Here is a 24,980-nt window from a genome sequence, read left to right on the forward strand (position 1 = left end):
CTTGAAAGAGTTGTGGATGATGATGCTGTGGGCAGGAAGGATCTCTGGTGGCCAGTTTGTAAGCACTGCTAATCCACCTCCTTTGCTTTTGCCACATCTCTTTAAATCAAGAAAGCCGGGAAGAGAGACGATGGAGTCAGGGATCTGATCGTTCCCTGTTATTCTCCAGGGAATTAGGACAAAACACAAAGATAGAATTCAAAACAATTGATTTCTTTATCAATAAATGTTCTTGTGCAGCATTTGTTTTATATAAAATACATTTATTTTCTACAATTTAGAATGTGTGTTCCAACGAAGCTCATCTGTCAAGTTAACGGTGCATTTTGGAAATAACAACTCGTAACCAGGTGTCAAACCTACTTTTCATCAAACCAACAACTCTATTATGTTTTAAGCCTTGCCTGCTGAAAGTACTGTCAACAAAAAAGTGAAACTCTATTGTTGTCCCCTCGTGGAGCAAATCTGAGCTCACAAAAGTTCAACCTACCAATAAGGATGGAGTACAGGATCCCAGGTCTGTCCGACGGAGGTTGAATGTTTCTGTCCTGGTCCACAGCTTGGATAGGTGGGGTCACATTGAGGGGATTTGTCTTATTCTGGTGATAAAACAAAGCAGAACATTTAATGTTTACTAAATCAGTACATCAGCTACTACAAAGAAGGTCATTTGAAATAAAAAAAGATGTGTCTGTGTATATAGAGCATAACTTATTTAGGTGATGCAGGTGCAGGTTCAAGTAACATAATGTAACAATGTAATTTATAAGGGAAGAAGACTGACTTTTGCAGCTCCTCCAGAGTACTTTGGTGGACATGTAAGCCCACAAGATGGGTAGAACACCAAAAAACAACAGTTTGCACACGATTCTTCTAAAAACACTGTGAATGCTCATGCACATATTCTCCTGTTTTTGTTCCATTTCATCATAGCTTGAGAAATTAATTTCATTTGGGCATTTTGTTTCTTCACTGAGCTCTTAGTGCAGGACACATGCTGCTTTCATGGCTAATCTTGTCATAACAATCTCACCAAATTTGCACAATTTCCACAAACCCTCTCCAAAAAATTTCCCCTATACAAATGTCCTGTACATATACTGCAGGTTTCTACAGCTCTGCTGTCACTCAAAGTCTTACTTTCAGTAATTTATTCAGCTTGGGAGCAGTAGCAAGGGAAAAGGTCTCCACTGCAGAGCTTTGTGCAATGACAATTTAACTATTTTGCGCAATTATTTTATCCATGCACTCTGTGCAGGTTAAACATGAAAAGAATCAATTTTTTTTTTACTGATTATTGCAAACCAATCATAAAATAGTTATTTTTATGAGCTTTGCTGAAAGTATTAAAAAATAATGACTGACGTTTTCCTTTCACCTCACAATTACCTTCGTTGAGGTACCACATATAAAACCAATAAAGTTCATGCAAGTTTTTGGTTGTAATGGGTCAAAATGAGAAAAAATAATGAAGGGTGAGTAATATTTCTGGAGCTGTGGCCATCTAATTTGTTCAAAAGTACCTGGGAAATGTCTGCCCTGCAGCAGCGTACAGCGTAATAGCTGTTCATTTATCACAGATCAAAAGGAATCATAAAGTTAAAAAAAATCATTGCACACTTTAAAAATCAATATTTGCCACTTTTTTTTTACCTCTCTATATGTATGTTTTCTTTATCTGCACACAAGCTCCATCTGTGTCTGTTTGTGGTCAGGCTATAATACTGATTTACACTGGTGCAATATGCTACGGTCTGTAATGGGACGACTCAATAAAAGGAATAAATTTTTTACTAGGTAAGAGCAACAATCCCTAAAGAGATCAAATATAAAGCAATCCCCACCAAGGCTCTTCAAATACGAGTGCATACACAGTTCTGTGAAAAAGTGTTTGTTCCCTTACACATTCCTTCTGTTTTGTCACACTCAAATGTTTCTGAACAAAAAAATATTAAAAACTATTAAACAAAAAAATAACAGTAAAAACAAAAGCCATTTTCTTCTGAAACCATACCGGCTCTGTGTGAAAAGTACTGACCATCACCAGTTAAATAAAATATAAATTGGAATTAACCACATTGTTTAGAGAATTTAGATCAATTTCACTGACCATACCATAACCAGATTATTACCTAATCTCTAAAACCTTAAGTAGAACCTCTCTGCTAACATAAAGTAGCCTAATAATTATATTAAACAATATTGTATCTAAAGAAATTCATCAACAACATTATTTGTAAGGCTTTGGGTTTTCTGTAAATATTGTGATTATCCATAAATGGCAAACGCATGGCACAGTGGTTAATCTTCCTAAAAGTGGCCACTCTACCAGAATTACTTCAAAAGGGCCTTAATGTAGCCTAGTCAAAGCCCAAATTAAATTCAATTGAAATGCTGTGACCTATTTTATGATCTTAAACAACCAAATAATGCTTGAAATGCCTTTAATGGAGCTAAATAAAACTTCCTCCACTGGAAGGAAGTGATTTTAAAATATCGCAAGGTCGCCTCCACAGATGGAAAATTGTTTTCTTTATTTGCTAACGATTTATACAATATTTAAAAATGCTGGATAATATGAAATATTCAACTTTTACAATAAAAAAAAAAAACTTCAGAAATCTGTAAGGGGGGATATGCTTCCTTTCAGCAAAGTACGCTCTGCACAACAGCTCGATTCTGCATTTCCTATCACACAATGCGGCGCACCTATCATGCAGCACTTAAAAATCTAACAGCCATTACTGAGTATTTTCTGCTGCTGCCAGTCACCGAGCGAGAACAGGCGAGAGGATCCAGCAAAGATGAACTCATGATGAGTAATGAACTCGAAAGGAAAAATAAAATGTATGCAAATATATTGAAGGGAGAATAATCCACCAGGAGTTGAGGGTAAACAGGGTGCAGAGAGGCATGTAAATGTAAGAAAGAAGAAAGGGGGAATCTGGCAAAGACAGATCACTGACAACACAGGTGCTATCATTACAATTTATATTTCTGACAGCATTTTACACTCCTCCTCACAATGCACAAAGAACGAAACTGACAGTCGACAAATGTAGAGCTACAAAGGCAAAAGAGTCAGTCATCCCAAAGCTGTTTATGACGTCTTATTGACACCATTATGGGTTTAAAATAAACATTACTGGTCTTTTTAGAATTCGCAACACGTTTAAAGCCTCTTTCAGACATGCTTTTACTAACATGGCATCTTTTTCACAAATGCAGAAATCAGAAATTTAAATTAATCATGAAATGTCTTGATTACTAGGCACACTGTAAATGTGTTCGCTCCTTCAAAAAGCTGGAGAAACAACAGAGACGAATCTGTTTTACACTTTGCATCTCCACTGAAAGCTGAACCTTTCTTTGTCAGGTGCCACTAAAAGCAAAACACTTTACTTTGAGTAGGACTGTGTTAAAAATAGGGCTTTTGACTGCTTTTGACAGCACTTTACTTCTATGAAAAAAAAATTCTGTTGTTCTGTCAGGGAACCTTTACGCTGAGCACAAAATGCACAGTAACAGTAGTTTTCATCACTTTATCATAATGTCTCGTTTTGCATGAGCATAAAATGGTAGACCTTTACACCCTTAAAGCTGTTTCAAAGCCCTTTTATCAGATTTTCTGATGTGCATTGCAGGATGAGCCTCAGATTCAAGGAGACAAGCAAAATTATTACAAAAGAATTCAAAACGTAATCACTGCTAATATTTAAAGAGCTTAATTCAAGCAATTTGCTTAAACTTTGTCAGAACAATACTTGCAAAATTGTAATCTAACATTTTGTTTTCGAAATAGATCCTGTTGGACAGTGTGAAAATTAACATAGCTAGCAGGCAAACCGGTTGTACATGTGACACATTGTTTTGATTACAAAAATCACTGCATATACTATACACTGTTTGGAGGAAAAAACTAATAATGTGTTACTAATGTGTTTTGAGAGGCTGCAGGTTAGTTAACCTCATAAGGAACTATCAAGCCTCCAACTGGAAAAAAAAATGTTGTTTTTTTGTAGATATTTAACATGTTGATTCCACAACACAGAAGGACTGAACTATGTCAGTCAGAGTGGACTAAATGGGGCCCTCATCCAACAACTTTACAAAAGACTCCATGCCCCTGCACACCATTGGACACAATATACAGAAGCTGCTACTTTAGGAAATGAAAGAGTTTCTGACAAGCTGCATAAACTGTGGATGTTCCTGGAAAAAATAAATAAAATAAAATTGATTTGTTATCAGTAGTCACTGCAGCTGTAGAGCTGAGTGAGTTAGATTGCAAAGTTATTTGTTGATCAAAGTTTTTGCTGTTTCTGCATTTTAAGACAACCAGAGATGTAGGTGTTAGCATGAAACATTAAAAAGATGCAGCTATGCATCTTTCAATAGCTTAAATGTTATAGGTATATGAGGAAGTAGTTCGTGGGAGAAGCTCACAGCCTTGCAAAAAGGTTCACATCCATGGATCTTTTTCATGTTTTCTGTATTGCGATTTTAAAGTGACAAAGTGTTGCATAATTGCGAAGAAAAATAAAACAAACACGGTTTTCAAAATGTACTAAAGTATAAACATATACAAGTGTTGTCTGTGTTTGTATTTGACCTTTCGGTCCTCTGAAGAACCACCTTGTACCGCAGTAACAGCTGCAAGTCTACACGGGGGCAAGCCTCTAAAGACTTTGAACATCTTGAGTCCAACATGTGCCACTGTTCTCAACCGAGAAATTCAGTCAGTCTCGGTTGGATTTAGGTCTGGACTTTGACTGGGGCTTCTGTTGAAACTCTCCCAGGATTGTCCTGTATTTAACCCAGTTTATTTTCCAATCAGCTTCAACCAGCTTCCCTGCCTCCACTGAAGAAAAGAACCTGTACAACGTGATGCTGTCACCAACATGTAGCGCAGTAAAAATGTTGCTCATGCTCTTCATTGTGTTGGCTTGCAACAAAATGAGGTGCAATTGTGATTTGAAGGTTTTCACAGTTTTCAGAGCCGTTGACGTGCTAAAACAGGTCTCTCTCCGCGCATGTGTGTTTTTGCATGTGTTTTACAAAAATATATATATATAAAAAAGAAATACTTGAGATATTAATTATTCTGTGAGGCTACAACAACATGTCAAGATTTTGATTGCTTACGTTCGAGGTGTTGAGATAAGGCTATTTTTACAACTTTCATGCTATTACAATACAGTCATGGGGCTTTTCTGCCAGGGACAGGGAAACAGAGAGCAGCAGGCACTCGTGGCATCATGCTGCAGCACAATATCATTCAATCACAGCCCTATATATCTAAAATCACAGGACAAAGAGATGAAAATGTAGATCCAAAGCAGGTAGAAACAGCAAGCTGGGAGGGTAATGCTGTAAAGCTCCGAACACGCTGCGATTCCAAAGCTTTCTGCCAAAGACATGCTGGCAGAATCAAGTAAGCAAACACTCGGAATCAGCAGGAAGACTAACAGCAACAAGTATTAGGCCGGAATGAATGATATTACCACTAAGCAGGACTGCTATTTTTATCTATTTTTATTTTTTCATAAACAGTGGAGCCCAGGGGGACAAGGGTGGCTGATCCTGAGAAAAGTCAGGAGATCAATAGAAGGAGGGAACAAACCTTTCTGGCTTTGAGTGGTCAGATAAGGTCTTCTGTCAGGTGCCGAGTAATACCTCGCAGCATGAGCAGTGGGACAAAGATGAACCATCTTCCAATCCACATAATAGAATAACAAATGGCCATTTGCATGAGTCTGTACACTGCAGCAGTGCAGCAGTGCATAAGAAATAGCTTCAAACCTGAAGTTAAAATGCAGTGCTGAAGTCTTTGAAGCTTTGCTCTGCTTTGTTCAATTTCAAACCAATCAATTGCTGGGATGATGTCATGACAAATTAAATAATCTGTCTTGGGTTAGCTTTTTACAGTACTGATCAAATAATGTTTTTTTTTGCTTTCTTTATCGATTGCACTTTTCTGAGCAGTGTTTTGGAAGCGCATGCGCAACACCCACTGACAGTCGGCTCTTTGACACAAATGGCCGACATCTTGTTGCGTATATGAGTGCGTGTGTGTGGCTGTGATAGGGAAAGACACAGAGAGCATACTGCAGTTATCTTAGCTCAGAGGCTCTGAGGTTGTCACTTCTTATCAGTCTGATTGGTACTCAAACTTTCACAGTACCTCGACTCTCCCTCCTCACTCATTACTTTCCTCACTTCACTGCTCCCATCTTTCTTTTACTATGGGAAATCGTGGGCACCCTGTCTCTGTGTTCCTGTGACCTAAATAATATACTTTTCTGATTCACTGGGCTCTCTGTTTGCTCAGTCAAAGGTGCCAGCTAAATGACTTTGAAGAGAAACGGTTCTAATAGCAACAAAAGACACAAAAAAAAGCAAGGCTTGGATTGGAAAACATAATGTAGAACATTTAGGGTTCTAGCCAAAAATGCAAGATGAGCATTCTGAATGAGCTGCAAATATTCCTCAAAATGGCTATTATGGAAAAGTGCCCAGAAGAAAGGGATTGTGGGAAAAAACACAGGATGTGTGGCCGAAAACTTCAACAAGCCGTTTAAGAGACAAAGCAAAGATGTAGAAGCAAATGTTGAGGTGAACGTAACTTTTCAGCCTTTAAGAAAATTCAGGATTCAGCTACAAATGTGATGTTTGTCATGTCACAATGACTTGGAAAGAAAATATCAATGATGCAAATATTGTAAATATTGGAGAGTTTAAATGATTTTGTGAATCTTATGAAACATACTTGTTCCTCTGTGGTATATATAAACTAAAAAAATTACATTTATACCACAAAACTTCTGCACAGGAATGGAGAGTTTCCTGAATCTAATCATGTGGTTTGGTGCTTAAATCAATGAACATTTGAAACATTTAAAACTAGAGATGAGCCAAAGAGGCTTTGTCCAGACTTTGCCTATTCTATCAGTCTGACCTGTTGATTCATTTGTAGTTTTTTCTTTACAGACTAAAACTATAACAGGAATGACCAGGTTTCTTGACTAAGTTGTAGTTTTGAATCCAACAGAAAAAATAGGAATGGTGTTACTGCCACTTACACTTTGAAACACATTTCTAAGATTTGTTTTTCAGAATAAATTAAGAAAAGTGTGTTGGATGACATAGAGACTGAATATATCAGAATTACATTTTAGAACAGGGAGAATATTTAAACTCTACAGTTTTTACCAGGCAAGCAAATGAAATTATGCTGATTTCAGTCATTGGTTCTTCTTGAGTAAAACTATGTCCATATCTAGGAAATGTCAATATGTTCAACCCAAAACTAAGTAGTAACTAAAGTAGTTTGTTTTTTTTGTAAACAGCTGATAATGACAAAGCAAGTGACAAAATATGTTTTCTTTTTAAAAACATTTAAAGCCAGTTAAATTGATTAAAACGATGAAAGGATGAGTAAAAGTAGTTTTGTAGTTATTTAGCGTTTCCGTTTTGTGGAAAGAAGGGAGGATGAACACAATTACTCATAATTCCTCTGATGCCATCGTCTCTCCACGTCTCTGTGCATTTAAGACAGGAGGATCTTCAATCATGGCTGGGAGGGGGCCATTTCTGAGATGCATCTAAGTTTCAAATCATCATTAAGTCTACATTTTGCAGACATGTAATGTCTGACGGAGTGAAGAGTGTTGAACTCATTTTATTAAAAAGCCAAAACAAAATGATTTTCTGCAGCAGACACAAAAGGAGAATATAATCATAAGGGACCAATATGATATAGATATTTTCTGATAGATAATTTAAAGTATAAAAGAACCAACTACAGAAAAATAAGAAGTTTCTTGTTTTCCTTTCAGTTTCTTCGTAAACCATAAAACACACATGAGAGTTCAGTAAAGATTTTAGCTGTTAGCAGAAACAATAAATATAAAGTTTGCTGACCATAACTCATTCAGTGGTAAAATAAGACATTGGCTTTTCTTAGTGTTGCTATTAACCAAAAGTAATATGGTTTCAATCTCTTTATTGGTGGGTAGTATTGGAGCTCAAAAGTGTCCACAACCATGCTGTGTACATATAAAACACATAAATTATACAAACTTTTTCCCACCACAAGTAAAATATATTCTGAACAATTCAACAAAAGAGCAAGCATGTTTGTTGGAGAAAAGTCAAAATACCCTGGCTGCATAAGACTGCACATCTTTATATACACAACTGTATTTGGGATTATTTAAAAGTTTTATGTGATGGCTCCTTTCAGTTTGACTTACAACTTTGATTATATCCCTTTTTGACCTCTAACATCTTCAAATTTGTCTTTGTTTAACATTTAACACTTGATCGCAAGTGTTAAAAGGCTGGATGTAGGAATACGACTGGCTGAGTGTATATGCTGATCAACAAAAAAAAAAAAAAAAAAAAAAGCATGGAAGTAGTTCTCCAGCATGCCTTTGTGGGACATTACGTGTATGCGTGTGTGGATGTGTGGCAAAGATCTTGCCAAAAATAAAGAGAAGATGTGGACAATGTTCAGTTAGGCCTCCCTTCTTAGTGGCTCCACACAATTTTGTCCCTGTGTGTAGGTGGAATGGGGTGTTAAGGCATGAATGCACTGCTGGCTCACCACAATCATGCGTGTGTAAGTGTGGGTGAGTGTGTGCAGTAAGGGATGAATGCTCTGCTGACTTGTCAGAGTTGAGGATTTTTCCCTGCAGCAACTTTGTTTCATTTATAAAGTGGTACTGCTAGTTGCTCTGGATAACAGCATCAGCTAAATGTCAGAGGCAGAGATACAAAAGCACGGCGCACACACAGCTGTGTAAGCATAAATAAAAACCACAGAGTGCCAGACTCAGTCTTGTAACACTTGTTATTACACAAGGGACTTACGCTGCCATCTGTTAGAAATCACAGGGATACATTTTGGCAGTTTGTCCAAAAGATATGTTTCTTGAAATCGTTTGTCCTATGTAGGGCTGCGAAGAGATTTCGTGCCACAAAATATCATGATATTTAATTTTTAAAAGATTGCTGGTGTAGTGGAAGTGAGACTCAAGAAGCACTGTCATGTTCCACTCTGCATTACTTTCAATAAATTAGCCTTGAAGGTGTGGAGTGAAGGATGAAATAATGTTGAGCCTTTCAGAGCAGGTGGCTAACGACGCTCAAGTAGGCATCCCGTTTTTGCCTTTCAAATGGTGTTTTAGTTCAGTTCTCGGTATTGTGAGGTGTTGTTTTGATTAATTTAACAACCTTGGAGGATTTTTCTGAGAGCACACCCATTTCTGGTCATTCAAGGGTTGAACACACTCGAAAGCCTCCTGGTCCGACGCTACAACTACAACACAGGACATGTTTTATGTGTGAAGCGGTGCTTTAATTAACACATTAAATCCCTTCTGTCATTAGCTGCTCCTGTAATTGATTTAGATTTTTTTTATTTTTTTAATAAGATCTGGGGCCTCATTTATAAAGCGTGCGTGCACACAAAAAATGTGAGGCGCCATATTTTACGCACAAGTTGACATGTACAAAAATGAACGTGGCATTAAAGTTGCGCAAACTTTTAACCTGCCATGGGGATGTATAAAAGAAAGATGTGCAGGTATGTACATATGTATGGCTTTATGCATCCACTTGTTTTTGTGCACCGAACTTTTCTAAATTTGCCCGTTCGCCAAGTTTTAGTGTCAAAACTGCGCACTCTTTTATACATGAGGCTCCTGGTTTCCTGTCTGCAGCACACCCTCCATCTTAGAAACTACAAAGAAACTGTGTTCAGGAAAGTAACATAATCATTCAGTAGATGTTATATCGAGGCAGTAATCCGAAAGATTAATGTCCAACCCAATATCCCAGTCTGCTGGAGAAACAACTGTTGCCTCCTCTGAACAAACCAGGCCTGCAGGTCAAGACTTCTTTGACAGAGAGAAAAGGATAAAAAACTTGTTGCTGAGACCCAGAAAGCAAATGACCTTTCCATGCACATGAAGAAGGAGGATTCTGGGTTACTTTCCTGATCTGGATTTGAACAAGCATGAATGTCAAAGAGAAAACTTCCAGTCTAACTTTGATAACACGAAAACCTAAATAACAGGCACAACTCTGTTGATACAAATGTCTGATGAAGGTTGACAAACATCCGTTGAACATTCAGATTGATGAACTTTCCTTTTCAGAGCCTTTTATTCTCATCAGCAGAAGCTGAGAACTTCTCCATTGTCGACTTTATGTTTATTTCTGTCGTTTATTCCTCATTGTTCAAGTAAATAAGTACATGCATTAGTGAGGTTATTGATAAATAATAAGTAAATAATACATGCATTAGTGAGGTTATTGATAAATAATAGCTATGGAAAATGGATAAAACAAAAAAATCATAGCACTGAGACACAATGTAGCCCTATGGTCCTTTACACATGTATAATTGATTGTTCCATGCAAAGATAAATGATTTATTGCAGATTGATGAATGAATTGCAAAACTAATAGACAGTGGAATTATTTTATTGTGAGATCAATTTATGCTACGTGACAACAGGTTGTACTATGTTTTTACTCGCAATCCCACAGGCCATGTTGATTTAAATTTTTATTTAAGTAAAAGTAAAATTTAATAATAATACATGTCTGGAGAAATACTGTAGCTAAGCTGTTAGTGTATGAGCTGTGAAACCTTAAGTCTATTTGTCCAAAATCAAAAAAAAAAAAATAAGACAATTCTTAATATTTCTTAAAGATTTTTTTTTAAACTTGCCTCTTCAGAAAAGGGGATGGATTAATTCACACATGTCAAGTATAAAACTGCAATTTCTGGAATAATTGTAAGCCAGATGTTTCATACTGAAAGGAGACTTCACCCAAATGCACTAACACATTCTGTTTTTATGAATAATAATTATTATAATTTCTATGTGGCTGCAAAAAAGGGTCTCACATACTGCTACTTTCACCTGAAAAAAAAATAAAACAGTTACATTTTGCTGGAAAAGAGGTCCATTTAATTCAAGTCTACATGGAAAACACATTTTTTCATTATGCTGCTGCCAATAGCGGTATTATACTTCACTTAAATGTCAAGGTGAGTAAACAAAGGTTTTACACTTTACTCTTCCTGACAGACTTAGGGCAAATGTTAGGGCTGGATTAAGCCCACAGAGAGATTTTAAAAGCAGACATCAAAGGTGATACACTGTCTGGATTATAGAAATGGAGCCGGATAACTTTACACTAAATTTGTAGTTAATTACCCAGAACTGGGGATAGTAGAAACTGACATTTTTCAGTCTTATTGGCCCCCCAACACCATGACAACGTAAAAATATGTTATTCTAAAATAATTTTAAAGGACAAATGACATAATAAGATGATATAACATTTAAATCTAGTAGTGTACCCCTGTAAATCTGAAATATAATCCTTCAGGTAACTTGACCAATGTAATCTAAGATTTAAATGAAAGTAAAAAAAAGACTTTTACTCATTTTCTATCTTATTTTTTTACACGATGAGCACATTTTTAAAGGCATTTCATTTAAGCTGATAATCAGGCAACTCCAGTCACATGCTCAGTAAATGTGTGTATCAAATTATCATTACAGAGAGGCCCAGAGATACTATGAACAAAATCAATAGGCATGACTTCAAAAGTTGCCTATTAATATACAATAACCAGAAGAAGTGCAAACAAGCATGTTAAATGCAACTCAAAAATATTGTCCAGTGAACGCAGCGAGCGCGGCAGCAGTGACCCTGGTTACACGCTGTCCACACCAAACAGCAAAATCCAGTGAATAATGTATGTGCATAACACTTACAGGCTCCGTCAGCTCCAGAACACTGGCCAAATACGTGATGGGACTACAGTCACGAGTGTTTCCCACAAGTGTACAAGGTAGGAACATGGGACCCAAGTCATCTCCATCCAGCACATCCACGGTCAGCGTGGTGGTGGCAGTTCGACGGTCACTCGGTGAAGGTGCCCGGTCCTGCATAGAAATGAGAAAATCTTCCACTTTAGTTCATGAAATCTGAAGCCATTGGTTTTTTTGAAATAGTAGCAACCACGACTAAGAAACACTCAAGCAGCAAGTTAAATGATTTAGATAAAGAATAACCCAATCAAATCAGAATGGCTGCATTAAACTGGGGTCAGAGAGCAGACCCCTATTAATAATATATCAAACAACACGAACTGGCAGAGTCTGATCAGCGGCTTACGCTCCAAGGCACATCTAACCATCTATCAAACCTGTTCCACTCCGGAGCTTCGACATTTCTAACAAAAACATCCAAGGCCAACGTCCAGAAATCTATTCGATCTTTCTGCATTTTATCAAGACGCGTCTCTGTGCATTAAATGCATCAGCTGATGTGCATTAAGTGGCAAAAGGATTCATCTTCAAAAGATAAGCAATGTGGATTTCAATTTTTTTTTTAACCCGACTACTCTACACTACTGTTATCACCCTTTTAATAACAGTAGTTATTAAACTACAGTTATTTCTAATTTTCTGTTCATCCCACTGAACAGGAAATTAGAAATATTTTGTTTATAAATATTATATTATATATTATAAATAAATAATAATAAATAAATATAAATATTATAAATACAGGACCAGATTTTGGCTAAATCCCAATTTTTTTTCATGCACCGTGTAAAATGTTCATTATAACCAGCCGCTGTGAAAACAACAACAATAAAATTGTAAGTTTCACACTCAAGATGTTAATTTTTTATTTTAACATATTTGCTGGAAAACATACATTTAAATCCAATTTTCAGGGATCTAAAAATATTAAATCATTTTAATATGTTAATGATTTTCAGACACAGCTTCATTTTTTTTCAGACATACAAAAGCCCTGAGGAGCTTTTTCCTGCTTGCAGCTTTCATGTTTTCTACACCAAGAACAGAACTGAAAAACGGTTTTCAGCTGAATATTGATGAATTAATTACATTTCCAATATGCTTGTACTGCCAAAGTCTTGATCCAGAAAAACCATCTTACTCTAAAGGTTTGGTTTGTCAAGAAACTGAAAGAAAAACAAGCAAACATGGCAGTACAACACATATTCAATAAAAACAGGATTGTGCAAAGGAGTGAAAAAATGTGTGACTGCTACACCAAAAATAAAGAACGACTGTTCTCTCACATGATTAGTTTTTCCTCAGAGGTGACCCGAAGGAGACCTTAGGCTAAAACAGGAGGATTTTTGTGAGGCCCTCATGAAATATGCAGCCAGTTTGGAAGGAATACAAGGCCATTGTCAGGAAACACAAAACTCATCGCCTTTCTACTGAATCCATGTTTCACTACGACTTGCAATGTGCTTTTCTAGTAATAATGAGGAAACTTATGTGGAACTTGTACTACTAATAAGATAAAGATTTAACTTGAATCTTAGCGACTTGGTCACTGTGTGGAGGTAAAACATGCTTTGTGCAGTTCACATCAAAATATACGATTTGACCTTTGGAAACATGCTCCTGTTATTAGAGCTTCCTAAAATTTAAACTTTTGGATCAATTAACAAGTACCACTTCTATGTAGGTGGAGTACCCAAATCATTAACATGACCTTCACAAGTGTACTCCTAAGAGGTCAAGATCTTTCTGCAATTGCTTATAATAATATACATTTGAAATGTTTAAAGATTGGGATATTTTTCTTCAAGCTTCCTTGTTCTCTAATTTTCTCTAGAAAACCTTTGAGGCCTTCATAAAAGATCTGGATTTATACTGAGATGAGATTATACATACAAGTGGACTTTTTATTAAATAAATTGCAAAGTAAATTAGTTGCGCTCAAAGTTATTTAGAGAATGTTGAATTGAGTTTTAAAACATGTTTAAGATCGTCTATAATTTTCTTTGTTTCTTCACATCTAGGTACCCCTTTGTGGCGATTTCTCATCTTCATGTTGGTCTAAAATCCCAATAAAATACAGAGAAATTTGTCATTGTAATGTGACAAAACATGAAGAAGGTTCAGGGCTCTCAATAACTCTGCAAAGTGCTGCATAACATTCGGTGGATGGAATTACAATGTCTTCAGTATAATGTTGAAGTAATATGGGAAGTTAAGATTGCCAGTTATCAACACAATAAGCCTAATTATAGACTGTTTCTATCAGCGTTCAGATGAAAAGGTCAGCCTTGTTTAATAGGTTTTGCCTGGCTTCATGCAGCCTGCTAAGAATTTATACCCCACACATTTGCGGCTTCTCAAAACACTCCTAATAATCTCTTCAGATAAACACTGAATGTGTCAGCCTTTCCAGCAGTCAGAAACACATTAATCTTTCAGTGTACTGTTGACTTTTAATAATGTTTTCAGGGTAACTGGGATCTGGGACATGAATACATGGAGTAACTCTGAGAAGCCTTTTGTGAGCATGGTTCTCACATTACAACAAAACCCGAAACTGCAGCTGATGAGAATCATCTCAGCCATGGTTCAGCTTAGATCACTTTAACTTCTACAGACAACGTGCTTACTGATCTGACAAAAATAAATATATTATAGTGAGCTCATTAATAAAACATAGATTGCAGGGAAATAAAAGGCAAACAATTAGATTGGCAAATACATTAGTGATAATTAGGGATGCTCTTGCAGATTCCCTTAGGCTGACTAACCACCACAAAGGCTGTGGAACATTAATATTAGAAATTTAATAGTTTGCAATAAAACAAGTTATATACATTGTATATGAGAAAAAAAGTTTTTTTTTTATCCAGATATTTTCTATAACGTTACTGAGTACATAATCTTTATTTTTGCTTTTTTAAATAATCTTTTCATTTCATTGAAAGAAGTCTAAAAATATTCCAGCATGAAAACTCGTGAAATTAACAACCAAATCAAATGAAGAAACAATGACTTACATTTGCCTGTATAATGACCAAGTATCGAGTTATCTCCTCGTAGTTGAGCCGTTCCCTTAGAACTACGGAGCCAAACAAAGTCAGGGGGATGTCAAAGGTTCTGTTGGCAGTCTGGAGAACATACAGACATGAGGCAAAAGCAAACTCAATGAGTCACACACAAAGTCTACTCTTAAGATTTAACAAAATAAAGACAAGCTAAGACATGCAATACACGTGGAAGATAGTTACACAAGTGTAACAGCAAGGCGTATTTTATGATTTCAATGCGATGCAAATGAGTTGTTCAGCGGAAGCAGGAATAATTTATGTGGGCTCAGAACCAGCAGAGCAAAAAGAGAAATATAACAACAATAAATCAAATGAAATCTTCAGTGAACGCTGTTTCGATTCCATAGAGAAGCACACATCTGATATAGAATAAAAAGAGAGAGAATGGGCTTAAAATATAATTTCGTGAATATGGACCTTAATACAAGGGGGGGAATTACAACAATAAATGCAGCTTCAGTTGAATTCTGAATTTAAGTAAAATTTTTGATTTCCTATGTGAAAAACTGCTGCAAATGCAATTATTTAATATTTTATAACAACACACCAGATAAACGGCAGTAATATCAACTTTTTTTAATCAGAACACATTAAGAAACCTAAAACACCTTAGTGCACACAACCACATCAAACTCTTTCAGAACATTGTTTAAAAAGGATCCTTTATGGCTTTTGGTGAAATAGACCACCGAACTCAGTTTTCCATAATCCACACCTGGAAACGGTTACAGGTAAACTGGATTATATTTAAACACTGAGCAGCACAGTATGGGCAGTTCACTGGTCCAGGGCAGAGTCGACAGGAACATAACAAAAAAAACAAAAAACAAAAGCAACAGTGCTGTAAACTCATCTTGAGAAGTTTATAGTAGCCAGGAGGGCAATGCATACATGAAGATGAATTATCAAAAACATTGCAGTTTAAACAAATTACAGTTAAAGAGATAAGTTCTGAGAAACACACATCTCTTGTTGTTTTATAATTTACCGAAGAACAATATAGGTTTCTAGTGATATTAATGGAAAATACATTAATTATACCCAAAGAGTCAATGGAATAATCTATCAATGGGCATAAGATCTGAGAAGTTGGCCATGACCTGAACTGAGTCATTCTGTCATCAGTCTATCCCTCCGACATGCTGCCCCATCTTACTGGAAACGACTCTGTTCCACACAGGATTACTCTTGGATTGTTGTTCCTGGTGTATGATTGGATTTCCTTTTCATACATTCCAGCGTTTTCAGGTAAAACTTGAATGATTTTTGCTCTTTTGGTTGAGAGAGAACCCCAAACACGAATGGAGTCAAGATGCTTCACTCTCAGCATGTCTCAGGACTCATGCCAGCATCCATTTCTTCTTACCAAGACAGTTTTTGTGTTTTTTTTTTTTTAGATATTCCAAGCAACCCAAAGAGAACTTCGGCAGAGGGAATACCCCACAGTTCTCTCTAGTCCAGTTTGCTGGTAATCCTTGTATTCTCTGGAGAAAGTAAGGATTTTTTCCCCTTACAAGAAGTGACTTTTTAGAACCAGGCCACTGTTTTAAAGTCAAGACCTCACTGCACTGTCATACGCAAGTTTTGCATTGATGGCAACTTGATCCTTTAGTTGCACCAACTTTAGTTGATCCTTTAGTGGGACTTGTAGAAGTCCCAGAAGAACTTCTACAAGTACTTCTGGGACGTTCTGTGCTCTCTGAGACACTGGGAAATGTTTCCTTGATACCCAATTTAGCTGCAGTGTTACTAGAAGCGACTGTGAAATTGTTCTGAAAGTATTTATTTGGCGTTACAGTTAGAAAAAACAACAACAAAAAGAAACCCAATGATTTTAAGCTCTGTTGTCAGGTAAGACAACTATTTTCACTTCTAAATCAATAAGGATGGCAGAGTTATTTATATCCACTGAAATAGAGTCATTAACATTTTGAGGCAGGGCCAACACATCATGCCACTGAGGTCTTTGCGAATAAAATATTCTTTTTGGCATTTCATTCGGCAAAATTTCCATTTCAATGAACGCAAATTACAAACATAAAAACTGAAACATTACAGCTTGTAAGAAAACATGAGCTTTTGACCTCAAAACTGTTTTCCGGTCTTTGCCAACATGATTATATTTGTATGAAAATCAAATATTCTTAAACCAGCCAACAGAACATGTTTAGAAATTGATTGCATAGAGTTTGACAGCAAAATACCAGAACTCACCGGATCTTTTGGGTTGTACTGGATGGTGTACTCTATCTGCCCGTTGGGGCCGTCGTCGATGTCCGTTGCACCATTATTCCCCGAGAAACCAGAGAAGATCGTTGTTCCTACAGGGGTTAGCTGAAAAAAAGAACAAAAAAAACAGCAGCAGTCTTTCCATATGATGTCAAAACTTTGAAAACACAGTGATTAAATCATTTCTGACAGTGTCATACAAACATCTATTGTTTTCATGTGGCACAGATGAAAGAAGAGCAAAATAAGATTCACCAGCGTTTGGCCACAAGGGATGTTAATCCCCCACTGTTTTCTACAGAACAAAGAGAAAGTGCTTTGCATTTTTATTTTCATTACGCATAAATCGGACTTGAAAAGGAGGATCAGTTGGGAGTCATTTGTGTCTCTTTCAGTTGCTCTTGAAATAAGTGAAACACAGGAAGTGTTCAAAATGTTCCGTCTATGTATAGCATCAGCAGGCTCTCACTAATGCGAACAAATGAAAGGTTTCACTGCCCCCCTCTGATAAAAGAGAAAATGTGGAGATCCAAATGTTTTACTGTGTCACTGTTAAAACTAATTACTGCTCAGATAAATAAAGTGCTCACAGAGGTCACAGCTCATTAAACTGAGTCTTTTCAGGAAGCAGAATTTTGGAAATTAATGAACAAAAACTCAATTTTTGAGAAAAATATGTTGCTGGTTTGCTGTAAATACAGTCAACCTTGTTGTGAGTGAAGCTTTTAAGACTTCTACCAAACTGGAGGGTTGACAATTTAGTAACAGCTTTTAAATGTGTAAACACATTAACACCAAAATAATTGAGAAACAGGAGTTGCATCCATGAACACAGAAATCCACTTTGGTGGAAACTCAAAGGAGAGACCTATAACTGAAGGTTACTAATAATAAATGTCAACTACAGGACAAGTTTTTAAAAAATAATAATACATTGACTGATATATTTAAAAATAAGTTTTTGTTGTTCATAGCTCCTCCATTATGACCTAAGCACGTAGCACAATCAATGAATAGCACAACCAGCACTCGCGAAACACAAGTATCGATGACCGTAAACAAAAAGGCAAGTTTGTTCAGGCTCTCACTCTAAATTACAATCCATACTTTATTTCACCTTGAAGTGTTGACTATCACAAGCAGTTTGTTTGTTCTGTTAAATAATTTAGTCACAACAGGAGGGAATACTGAGAGTGAAATTCTGCTTTTTGCAGCCTTCCCAAATGCAAACCTATGAGTGTAGATATTCAATACTCCATTTAGTTCAAACTGACAGACGATTTTAAGCATCTTCAAAGAGTAAGAATAGTTTGATCTATACGGTTTGAAGTTTTGTATGCTAAAATTAATTTTAAAATGGTAATGGTAAAATGTTGAGTGGAATGCTGAGACTTCTTAAGGTCCTTACTGTACCCACTGCAGCCCACTGTAGCTTGTATATGTTGGACATACAATAAAGATATTTTACTGTTAAATAAGGTATTTAACAATAGTTAAATAGCTAGTGCACAAGTTTTAAAGAAAAATAAATAAATATATGACTGGGAACAGAAAATAGCTGAACAGATGCCTACGGCCAACAATGGGGGATGTGTAAGAGGAAGATAACTCAGCTTCACACACGGCACCAAATAGAGTTTGGCTAAATAGAAAGCTTTTTTTTTATTTTTTGGAAACAGACCAGGAGTAATTAGCAGGATGTTTTTGCTCTCCTCTGGACACGTGGTAGGGTGCATGAAACACCAAACAGCGAAACTGAGCTTACTGAGCAAAGTGAGCAGCAAACACCAGGTGACCCAAACCGTATTTTGTAGTTAGTGTTATTTTGGGTTATTATGTGAAATACAATTAACATTTTGCAGCTTTTAATGAGAGAAAACATCATCTTCTGTCTATATTTTTGTATTTTTTAAGTCATTATGTTTTACTGACACGTTGTAACTAGACTGCATTGTTGTCTGCAACAGTAGTACTCAAATCATGCTCCAAAACTACAGCTTGAAATCTAACAGCAGTGGGTTAAAAATCATCATTGTCCTTTATTGTTCATCATAAAAGGCTTGAATGAAGTGATTTTAAACACAATTACTGGAAATTAGCCATTAGCCAGTCAGTCAGGCACACAGCACTGCCTTTTCCTGTCAGAGCAGCTCTGAGTCAACTCACGCCTTTGTCCGTTTCTACTTAATGTTCGTTTTAAAGGATAACAGTTTATGCCTGCAAGTATGCTCACAGCTCGACTGTGTGCAAGTGAGGCACATCTCTGAGCTAAAGCAGAAATCAGCATAGCGGTGCTGCTTCGGCATCAGAAAATGTTACAGAACCAGATTGTTTCGTGTATATTAGCATTATTCTTTTTTTGTTCCCACAAAACACAGTAAGACAGCTTTTGGGGCATATTTTTCAGCAAAAATAAACCATTGTACAAAGAAAAATATGTTTTTCTGAGAATGACAACGCAAATAAATTCCAACCCCTCAATACCTTTTACTGTGCTAGGAACGTTTGTCCAAACTCATCAACATTTAGGACATCCATTCACTTTATTTTTTTTTTTTTTTTACAGTTCAGCACTATTCAAAGACATTTAAACTCAGAGAACACTTGGCTGTACAGATATACACCCTTAAGTATGTTCTGCAATTAAAAACAATATTCCAGCAGTGTGGACGGTAATGAGGGGAACAGATATATTTGTCTTTTGCATACAGAGATGCAAAAGCATGTGTTTGTTTAGCCTCTGGTTGGACATAAAGATACAGTCTCTCAAAATTCTGTTGTAAATTTATATTTTGTCTAGTGTATTTCTGTGTTGGCACTAGATGCCAAAGCAGATTTCTGCATGTGCAAACATTTGTGGCAATACATTTCTGTCTGATTCATATTTATAGAGCCTAATCACAACAAAGTTGATCTCAGGTCATAAATTTAAAACAGATTTATTTCAAATGAAATTACATTCATCTTCCTTCTTTCAGTCGAATCAGTGACTGACATTCAGCTTCATCGCTAGTAAAACTACCAGCTAAACGCTTGCATTATTTACTTCTGGTTAGCATGCATGTTGCTTATCAATTGGAGAACAAACTTTACTTCCAAAGTGAATGCTTGAGAGAAACACAACAGACTATCTGGACATTTGTTGGTAGGAAAATCTGTACGTCATGAAGTTATATAAGAGATTTTGGGCATATAGACGGCATTTATTTCAAACATATTTCACTAGGTTCAGTTGTCAGACAGATCTGTCAAGATATCCAGATTATGCTAAATAGACATCAGTTGTTGCAACATTTAAAAGTAAAGCAGCTTCTTTTTCTGCCTAGTAGTGAAAGTCGTGGGTTACACAGGTTTCAGTAAGAGAAAATTATGCAGATTTCATTAAATATATTGTCTAGTAACCTATTCGTAGTTGTTTTTGTGTTTCTTGGAATCAAGGATGCTATATTCAGTGTTCAATTACATCAAAGCGGATGTTGCTGAACTTCTGCTTTGATGTTCAAAGCAGATGTAATTGATTCTTTTTCTATATTAAAGAATTAAAACATCTTAGAGCTTTAGAGGTCGACCGGAAGGCTAACGGGGTTCTGCTCTTTACTTCTATCTTCAAAACAAGATATATACGTTTTTGAAATATTCACAACCAGTTGGACGATTTTGATGACTGGTAGATATCTTTAAATAAAAGTAACTACTATAGTTACTGTTATATGAATAGCATTAACCATAGTAGTGCTAATCTAAAGATGCCAAACAGCTTAAAAATGACAACATCATATATTCTTGGCTGTTTCACAAAGAGACTAAACTACTGAGCTGAATGATGGGAAAGCTCCTCTCAGGACTCATGACCTGAGAGGAGCTTTCCCAGCAAAAGTACTTTACTCTCAATTAGTTAATGTAAGAAATTCTTATTAAATTAACTGTTATTGAATGAGCTTACTAAAACTTTTTTTTAAGAAAACTAGCTACCTTTTTTTTAGGAATAGCAAAAAATATTGGTAGGTAGTAGGTGTTCTTCGTATTGAAATAAAAGACAGAATGGTTTGGAACATTTCTACTAAGTATTTATGTATATATATTTTACTTTTACTGAACATGTTAACCAAGAAAAAAAATGGCTCTAGATTTTCTAAATGTAATATTCCAAAGATTTCTTTTAATATTAGATAAATAAGCTCTTCACCCCCTTTACAGTAAAGAAAAAAAAGCAGATGATAAATTGCTGTACTTTGCTAACCAAGTCTTTGATGAGGTAAAAACTAAAGTCTGAACTCTAGCCAGCTATGAATAAATGAGATTAAGGGTCAAATTGGTGAGGCACTGATGATTTGCTAGATCATTTCCTCTAGTCGTGTCATCTCTTCTCCCTGATTTAACAATGGTTAAATTGTTAGCATCACTTTGCAGCTTTTAGATAATGAAGCAACTTTAAATCCTGGTTCCAATGCCTTCCTCTGAAATTAACACCAGGATAAGCTAAGATGGAAAACTTTTAGATTAAATTTAAACTGTGTCCTCGAGATTGTTGTGAAATGGACTGATTTTATGTTGTGCTTTCCTAGTCATAGAAACCACTGAAAGGCCCTTTGACCCATTCGCACACACACATACAGATTCACAGATTGGTAGACAATATGAGGTTAAGCACAGAGCCCAGGGGAATATCAATAAAGAACATACAATGCAATAAATTGTGATTTAAAGGTAAATGGAGTCCACGTGTGTTTAGTTTTCTTCTTAGATTTAGTTGGTCTTGTCAGTATCCTGGCTTGTGGAGGTTGTGTGTGAGTGTTTGTGAGACTTCCCTCCTGAGCAGGAGGTCTCTGCTGGAGGGCGTGGTGAACCTGTTGGGGCCGTTACACCCGACTGCAATTATCCAATCGCCTGCTGGGGTTCCGATCATCAGTCGTTTCTGGGTAGAATCAAGCTCCAGTCTGATTTTCCCTCCTCAGGAACAGATTTATCCGTTTAAATCCTTTGAGACCCGTTTTCCCTTCTCTTCGCCTTCCTGGTTTAACCTCCTAACGGGTTTCCAGGCCAGGTTTCAGTCCGGATTGATCATCCACAGCAGCCCCACTGGTCTCAATCTATTAATCAGTATGAATAATTAAATTGGAAAGTGGGTGCAGCTGTCTGGTTCACAATTTAATTGGCACAATAGAACCACTTAGTGACATTTGGCAGTCATAAGTCTGAGTAAGTAAACAGTAAATGACCAACTAAAAACTAAAAATCTCAGCCCACTTTTATTGGTCATCTATGTTAACCATTTATTCATATTATAGAGTTCTATAACATTATATCCGTGTAATTGACATGGCATGTGTTTGTTTCACTATGTTACCAGATTTCTTACCAGCTTCAACTTGTCTAAAATTAGATTGCCTTATCAAAAATATAAAATAAAAGAAACAGTTTCTGTGATAACGCATGACAAAATGATTGTTACATTTACATTCAATTCTAGCTTAGTTAGTTCAAAACTAGCTGGATAAAAATAATCTTAGATTTCATTTTATTATGCAGTTTTAGTTCTGGCAGTAGTGAAAGTGAAATAAACAAAGCTGTGGCTGTCGGACTAATTCAACCACTCACTGAATCAAAAACAAGCAAGTGTTCCGGTTATTACAATACTGCTAACATTTAAATCAAAGTAGCCCCTTTTGGAAAATTATTGCTATCAAATTGTCTGAAATGACCTGGGCAAAACACAGGAAGAATTATCATGACCAGGCAGCTCCTAAATTGGAGGAAATGATTTTAAAAACAGTAATAGGAATTTTCAGAGGCGCATGATGAGGTGTGGGCGGAGAGAAGAAATAAAAGCCCTCAAAATCATTTTCAACAAAGGTGGAGAGGTTAGTGAAAGGGCAACACTGAGAAGGCAGGAGAGATGAGGGAGAGGAATGCTGCAAAAGGAGCAGAGAATGTGGAAAAAAAAAAAAGGTTGAGGGGACAGATTGAGTTTGACAGGCGGAGGAAGACTGTATAACGATATATTTGCCTTAGCCCGCCTAGGATGGTGCTGGCAGCAAGCTACATGCATCCACGTCCAGTTTAACTTTACACTTCCTCTTGCTGATTTCCTCTTCCCATGACGCTAGAGGACAAACTGTCATGTTGAAGATTATTCTGAAAGCCACAAAAAACCCAATTTCTTTCCATCTGTCTAAAACCTTTCTATTCTCCTTCAAGTGGTGCAAACAAAGAAGAAAGAGGAAAGGAAAGCAAACTGGGTGCTTTTTTGTGCTTGGAATGTGTTGCAGCGAAATCATGTAATTTCTTTAATATTGACTCAAAAACTTTGGAGGAAATTGACAAAAAAAAAAAAAAAAAAAAGTTTGGTATAGAAAGTCAAAGACCAAACCAAAAGCCAGCATTTCCTACCACTGATTTCTTTCATTTCAAAATTTTATAAATATTGGTCTTAAAGGATGAGCCAGATATACACTCTTCAAAATATTTATTCCACATTTTGTCTAATTTTGTATTATAGGTGGATTTTATATTATAAATCAACGAGTAGTGTATAATGGTAATAAGTAAGGAAATTATACCTTTTTTTTTTCCATGTAAAAGTAGGAAATGACTCATTTATGCAGATATATGTGACATCTATTATGAACAATTACTTTTAGCTAGAAAACCTACATACAGAACAGTGGTTACTTTATTTGTAACATTGTTTATTGTGCTGTTGTTTATTCTTTATTGTGTGAAATAAACTTGAATCGGAAAAAATGGAAAGAGGACAACACATCTGCAAGTCCTCTTTGCAGAAAGTGACCTTGTGTATAATATAGATTCATTACAAAGAGTGAAGTATTTCAGCTCTTCATTTATTGTAGTTTCAATGAGTATTTTTTATTGAAAACAAAAACCTAAAATTGAGTATCTCTGAAAAAATTTCATGGGACAAAAAACTTTATTTTTGTTGTGATCTACAACATTTATTTGGAAAACTGCTGACTCGACGGATGAATGTTGAAAACGTGAAGGAAAACACACTTTGAGATCCCTTGTTTTGAAGAGCCTTCTGCCTTTTCTCCAAGCTACATTGAAACAATCTACATCTGAGAAACATAAAAGTCATCTGTGTGTGCAAAACCTGCAAAAGAGTGTTACCTCACTGATGGCGACGTAGTATCGAGGCTGCTGGAAATGCGGAGCGTTGTCATTGCGGTCCCGGACAACAATGCGGACCTCGTGTAAAATCACTGTTCCAATCAGCTCGTTGGTGCACTGAACCTGAACCACGATGGACTGAATAAACGAAGGTGGCTGGAAGGGAGAAGGAGAAAGAAAGATAACACACTATTGCAAACTGGAGAATCAAAATTATTTGCCAAGAAGTTTCTCATTTGTGGCAAGTCACAGTCACACTTTCACACAGTTGATGAATATAAGGGAGAAGCGGCAGAAGATTTGATATCTTCTCAGAGAAGATGGAGCTAAAAGTTTGAGTTTATCAGAATGGAAAATGGTTGTGAGTAAGACAGCCATAAAAATGCATTTCTGACATCAAATTTTCTCTTTATAGGATAGGCGGTAAATGTACCGATGCCAATTTTCTGTGAAATTGTTGGAATGATTTCAATTTGTGTCACTGCCACACAGACCAACTGTAGACAGAAAGTTTTCAGACCCTTTACGTTTTTTTCTCTTTACCATCCAGTCAGAGACATTTGAGCTATGTTCACTTCTCCTTTGGTCAACCAACAGCCATCTATTGTTTGTAAATTTTACAACAAAATAATACAAAAAAGAGAAATAAAGCTCTTTTTCAATAGCAAGCTTTCACTTGAAAAGATCATATATA

General features: G+C 36.3%; 1 protein-coding gene across 1 annotated transcript in view; it reads right to left on the reverse strand.

Moving 5' to 3' along the window:
• The window catches only part of LOC106927976 (protocadherin-15-like), a 134,790-nt gene that overhangs the window by 107,996 nt on the left and 1,814 nt on the right, over positions 1 to 24,980 (reverse strand). The window contains exons 2-6 of the mRNA XM_088001069.1: positions 24,287 to 24,442; positions 17,144 to 17,263; positions 14,879 to 14,989; positions 11,802 to 11,972; positions 491 to 599 (exon numbers count right to left, since the gene is read on the reverse strand). Coding sequence (XP_087857195.1) covers positions 491 to 599; positions 11,802 to 11,972; positions 14,879 to 14,989; positions 17,144 to 17,263; positions 24,287 to 24,442 — 667 coding nt within the window. The remainder of the gene's footprint in view (positions 1 to 490; positions 600 to 11,801; positions 11,973 to 14,878; positions 14,990 to 17,143; positions 17,264 to 24,286; positions 24,443 to 24,980) is intronic.

The sequence above is a fragment of the Poecilia mexicana genome, unplaced genomic scaffold (genome assembly GCF_051168715.1).
Source record: "Poecilia mexicana isolate PSO_F unplaced genomic scaffold, ASM5116871v1 scaffold_19, whole genome shotgun sequence".
Classification (NCBI taxonomy): Eukaryota; Metazoa; Chordata; class Actinopteri; order Cyprinodontiformes; family Poeciliidae; genus Poecilia; species Poecilia mexicana.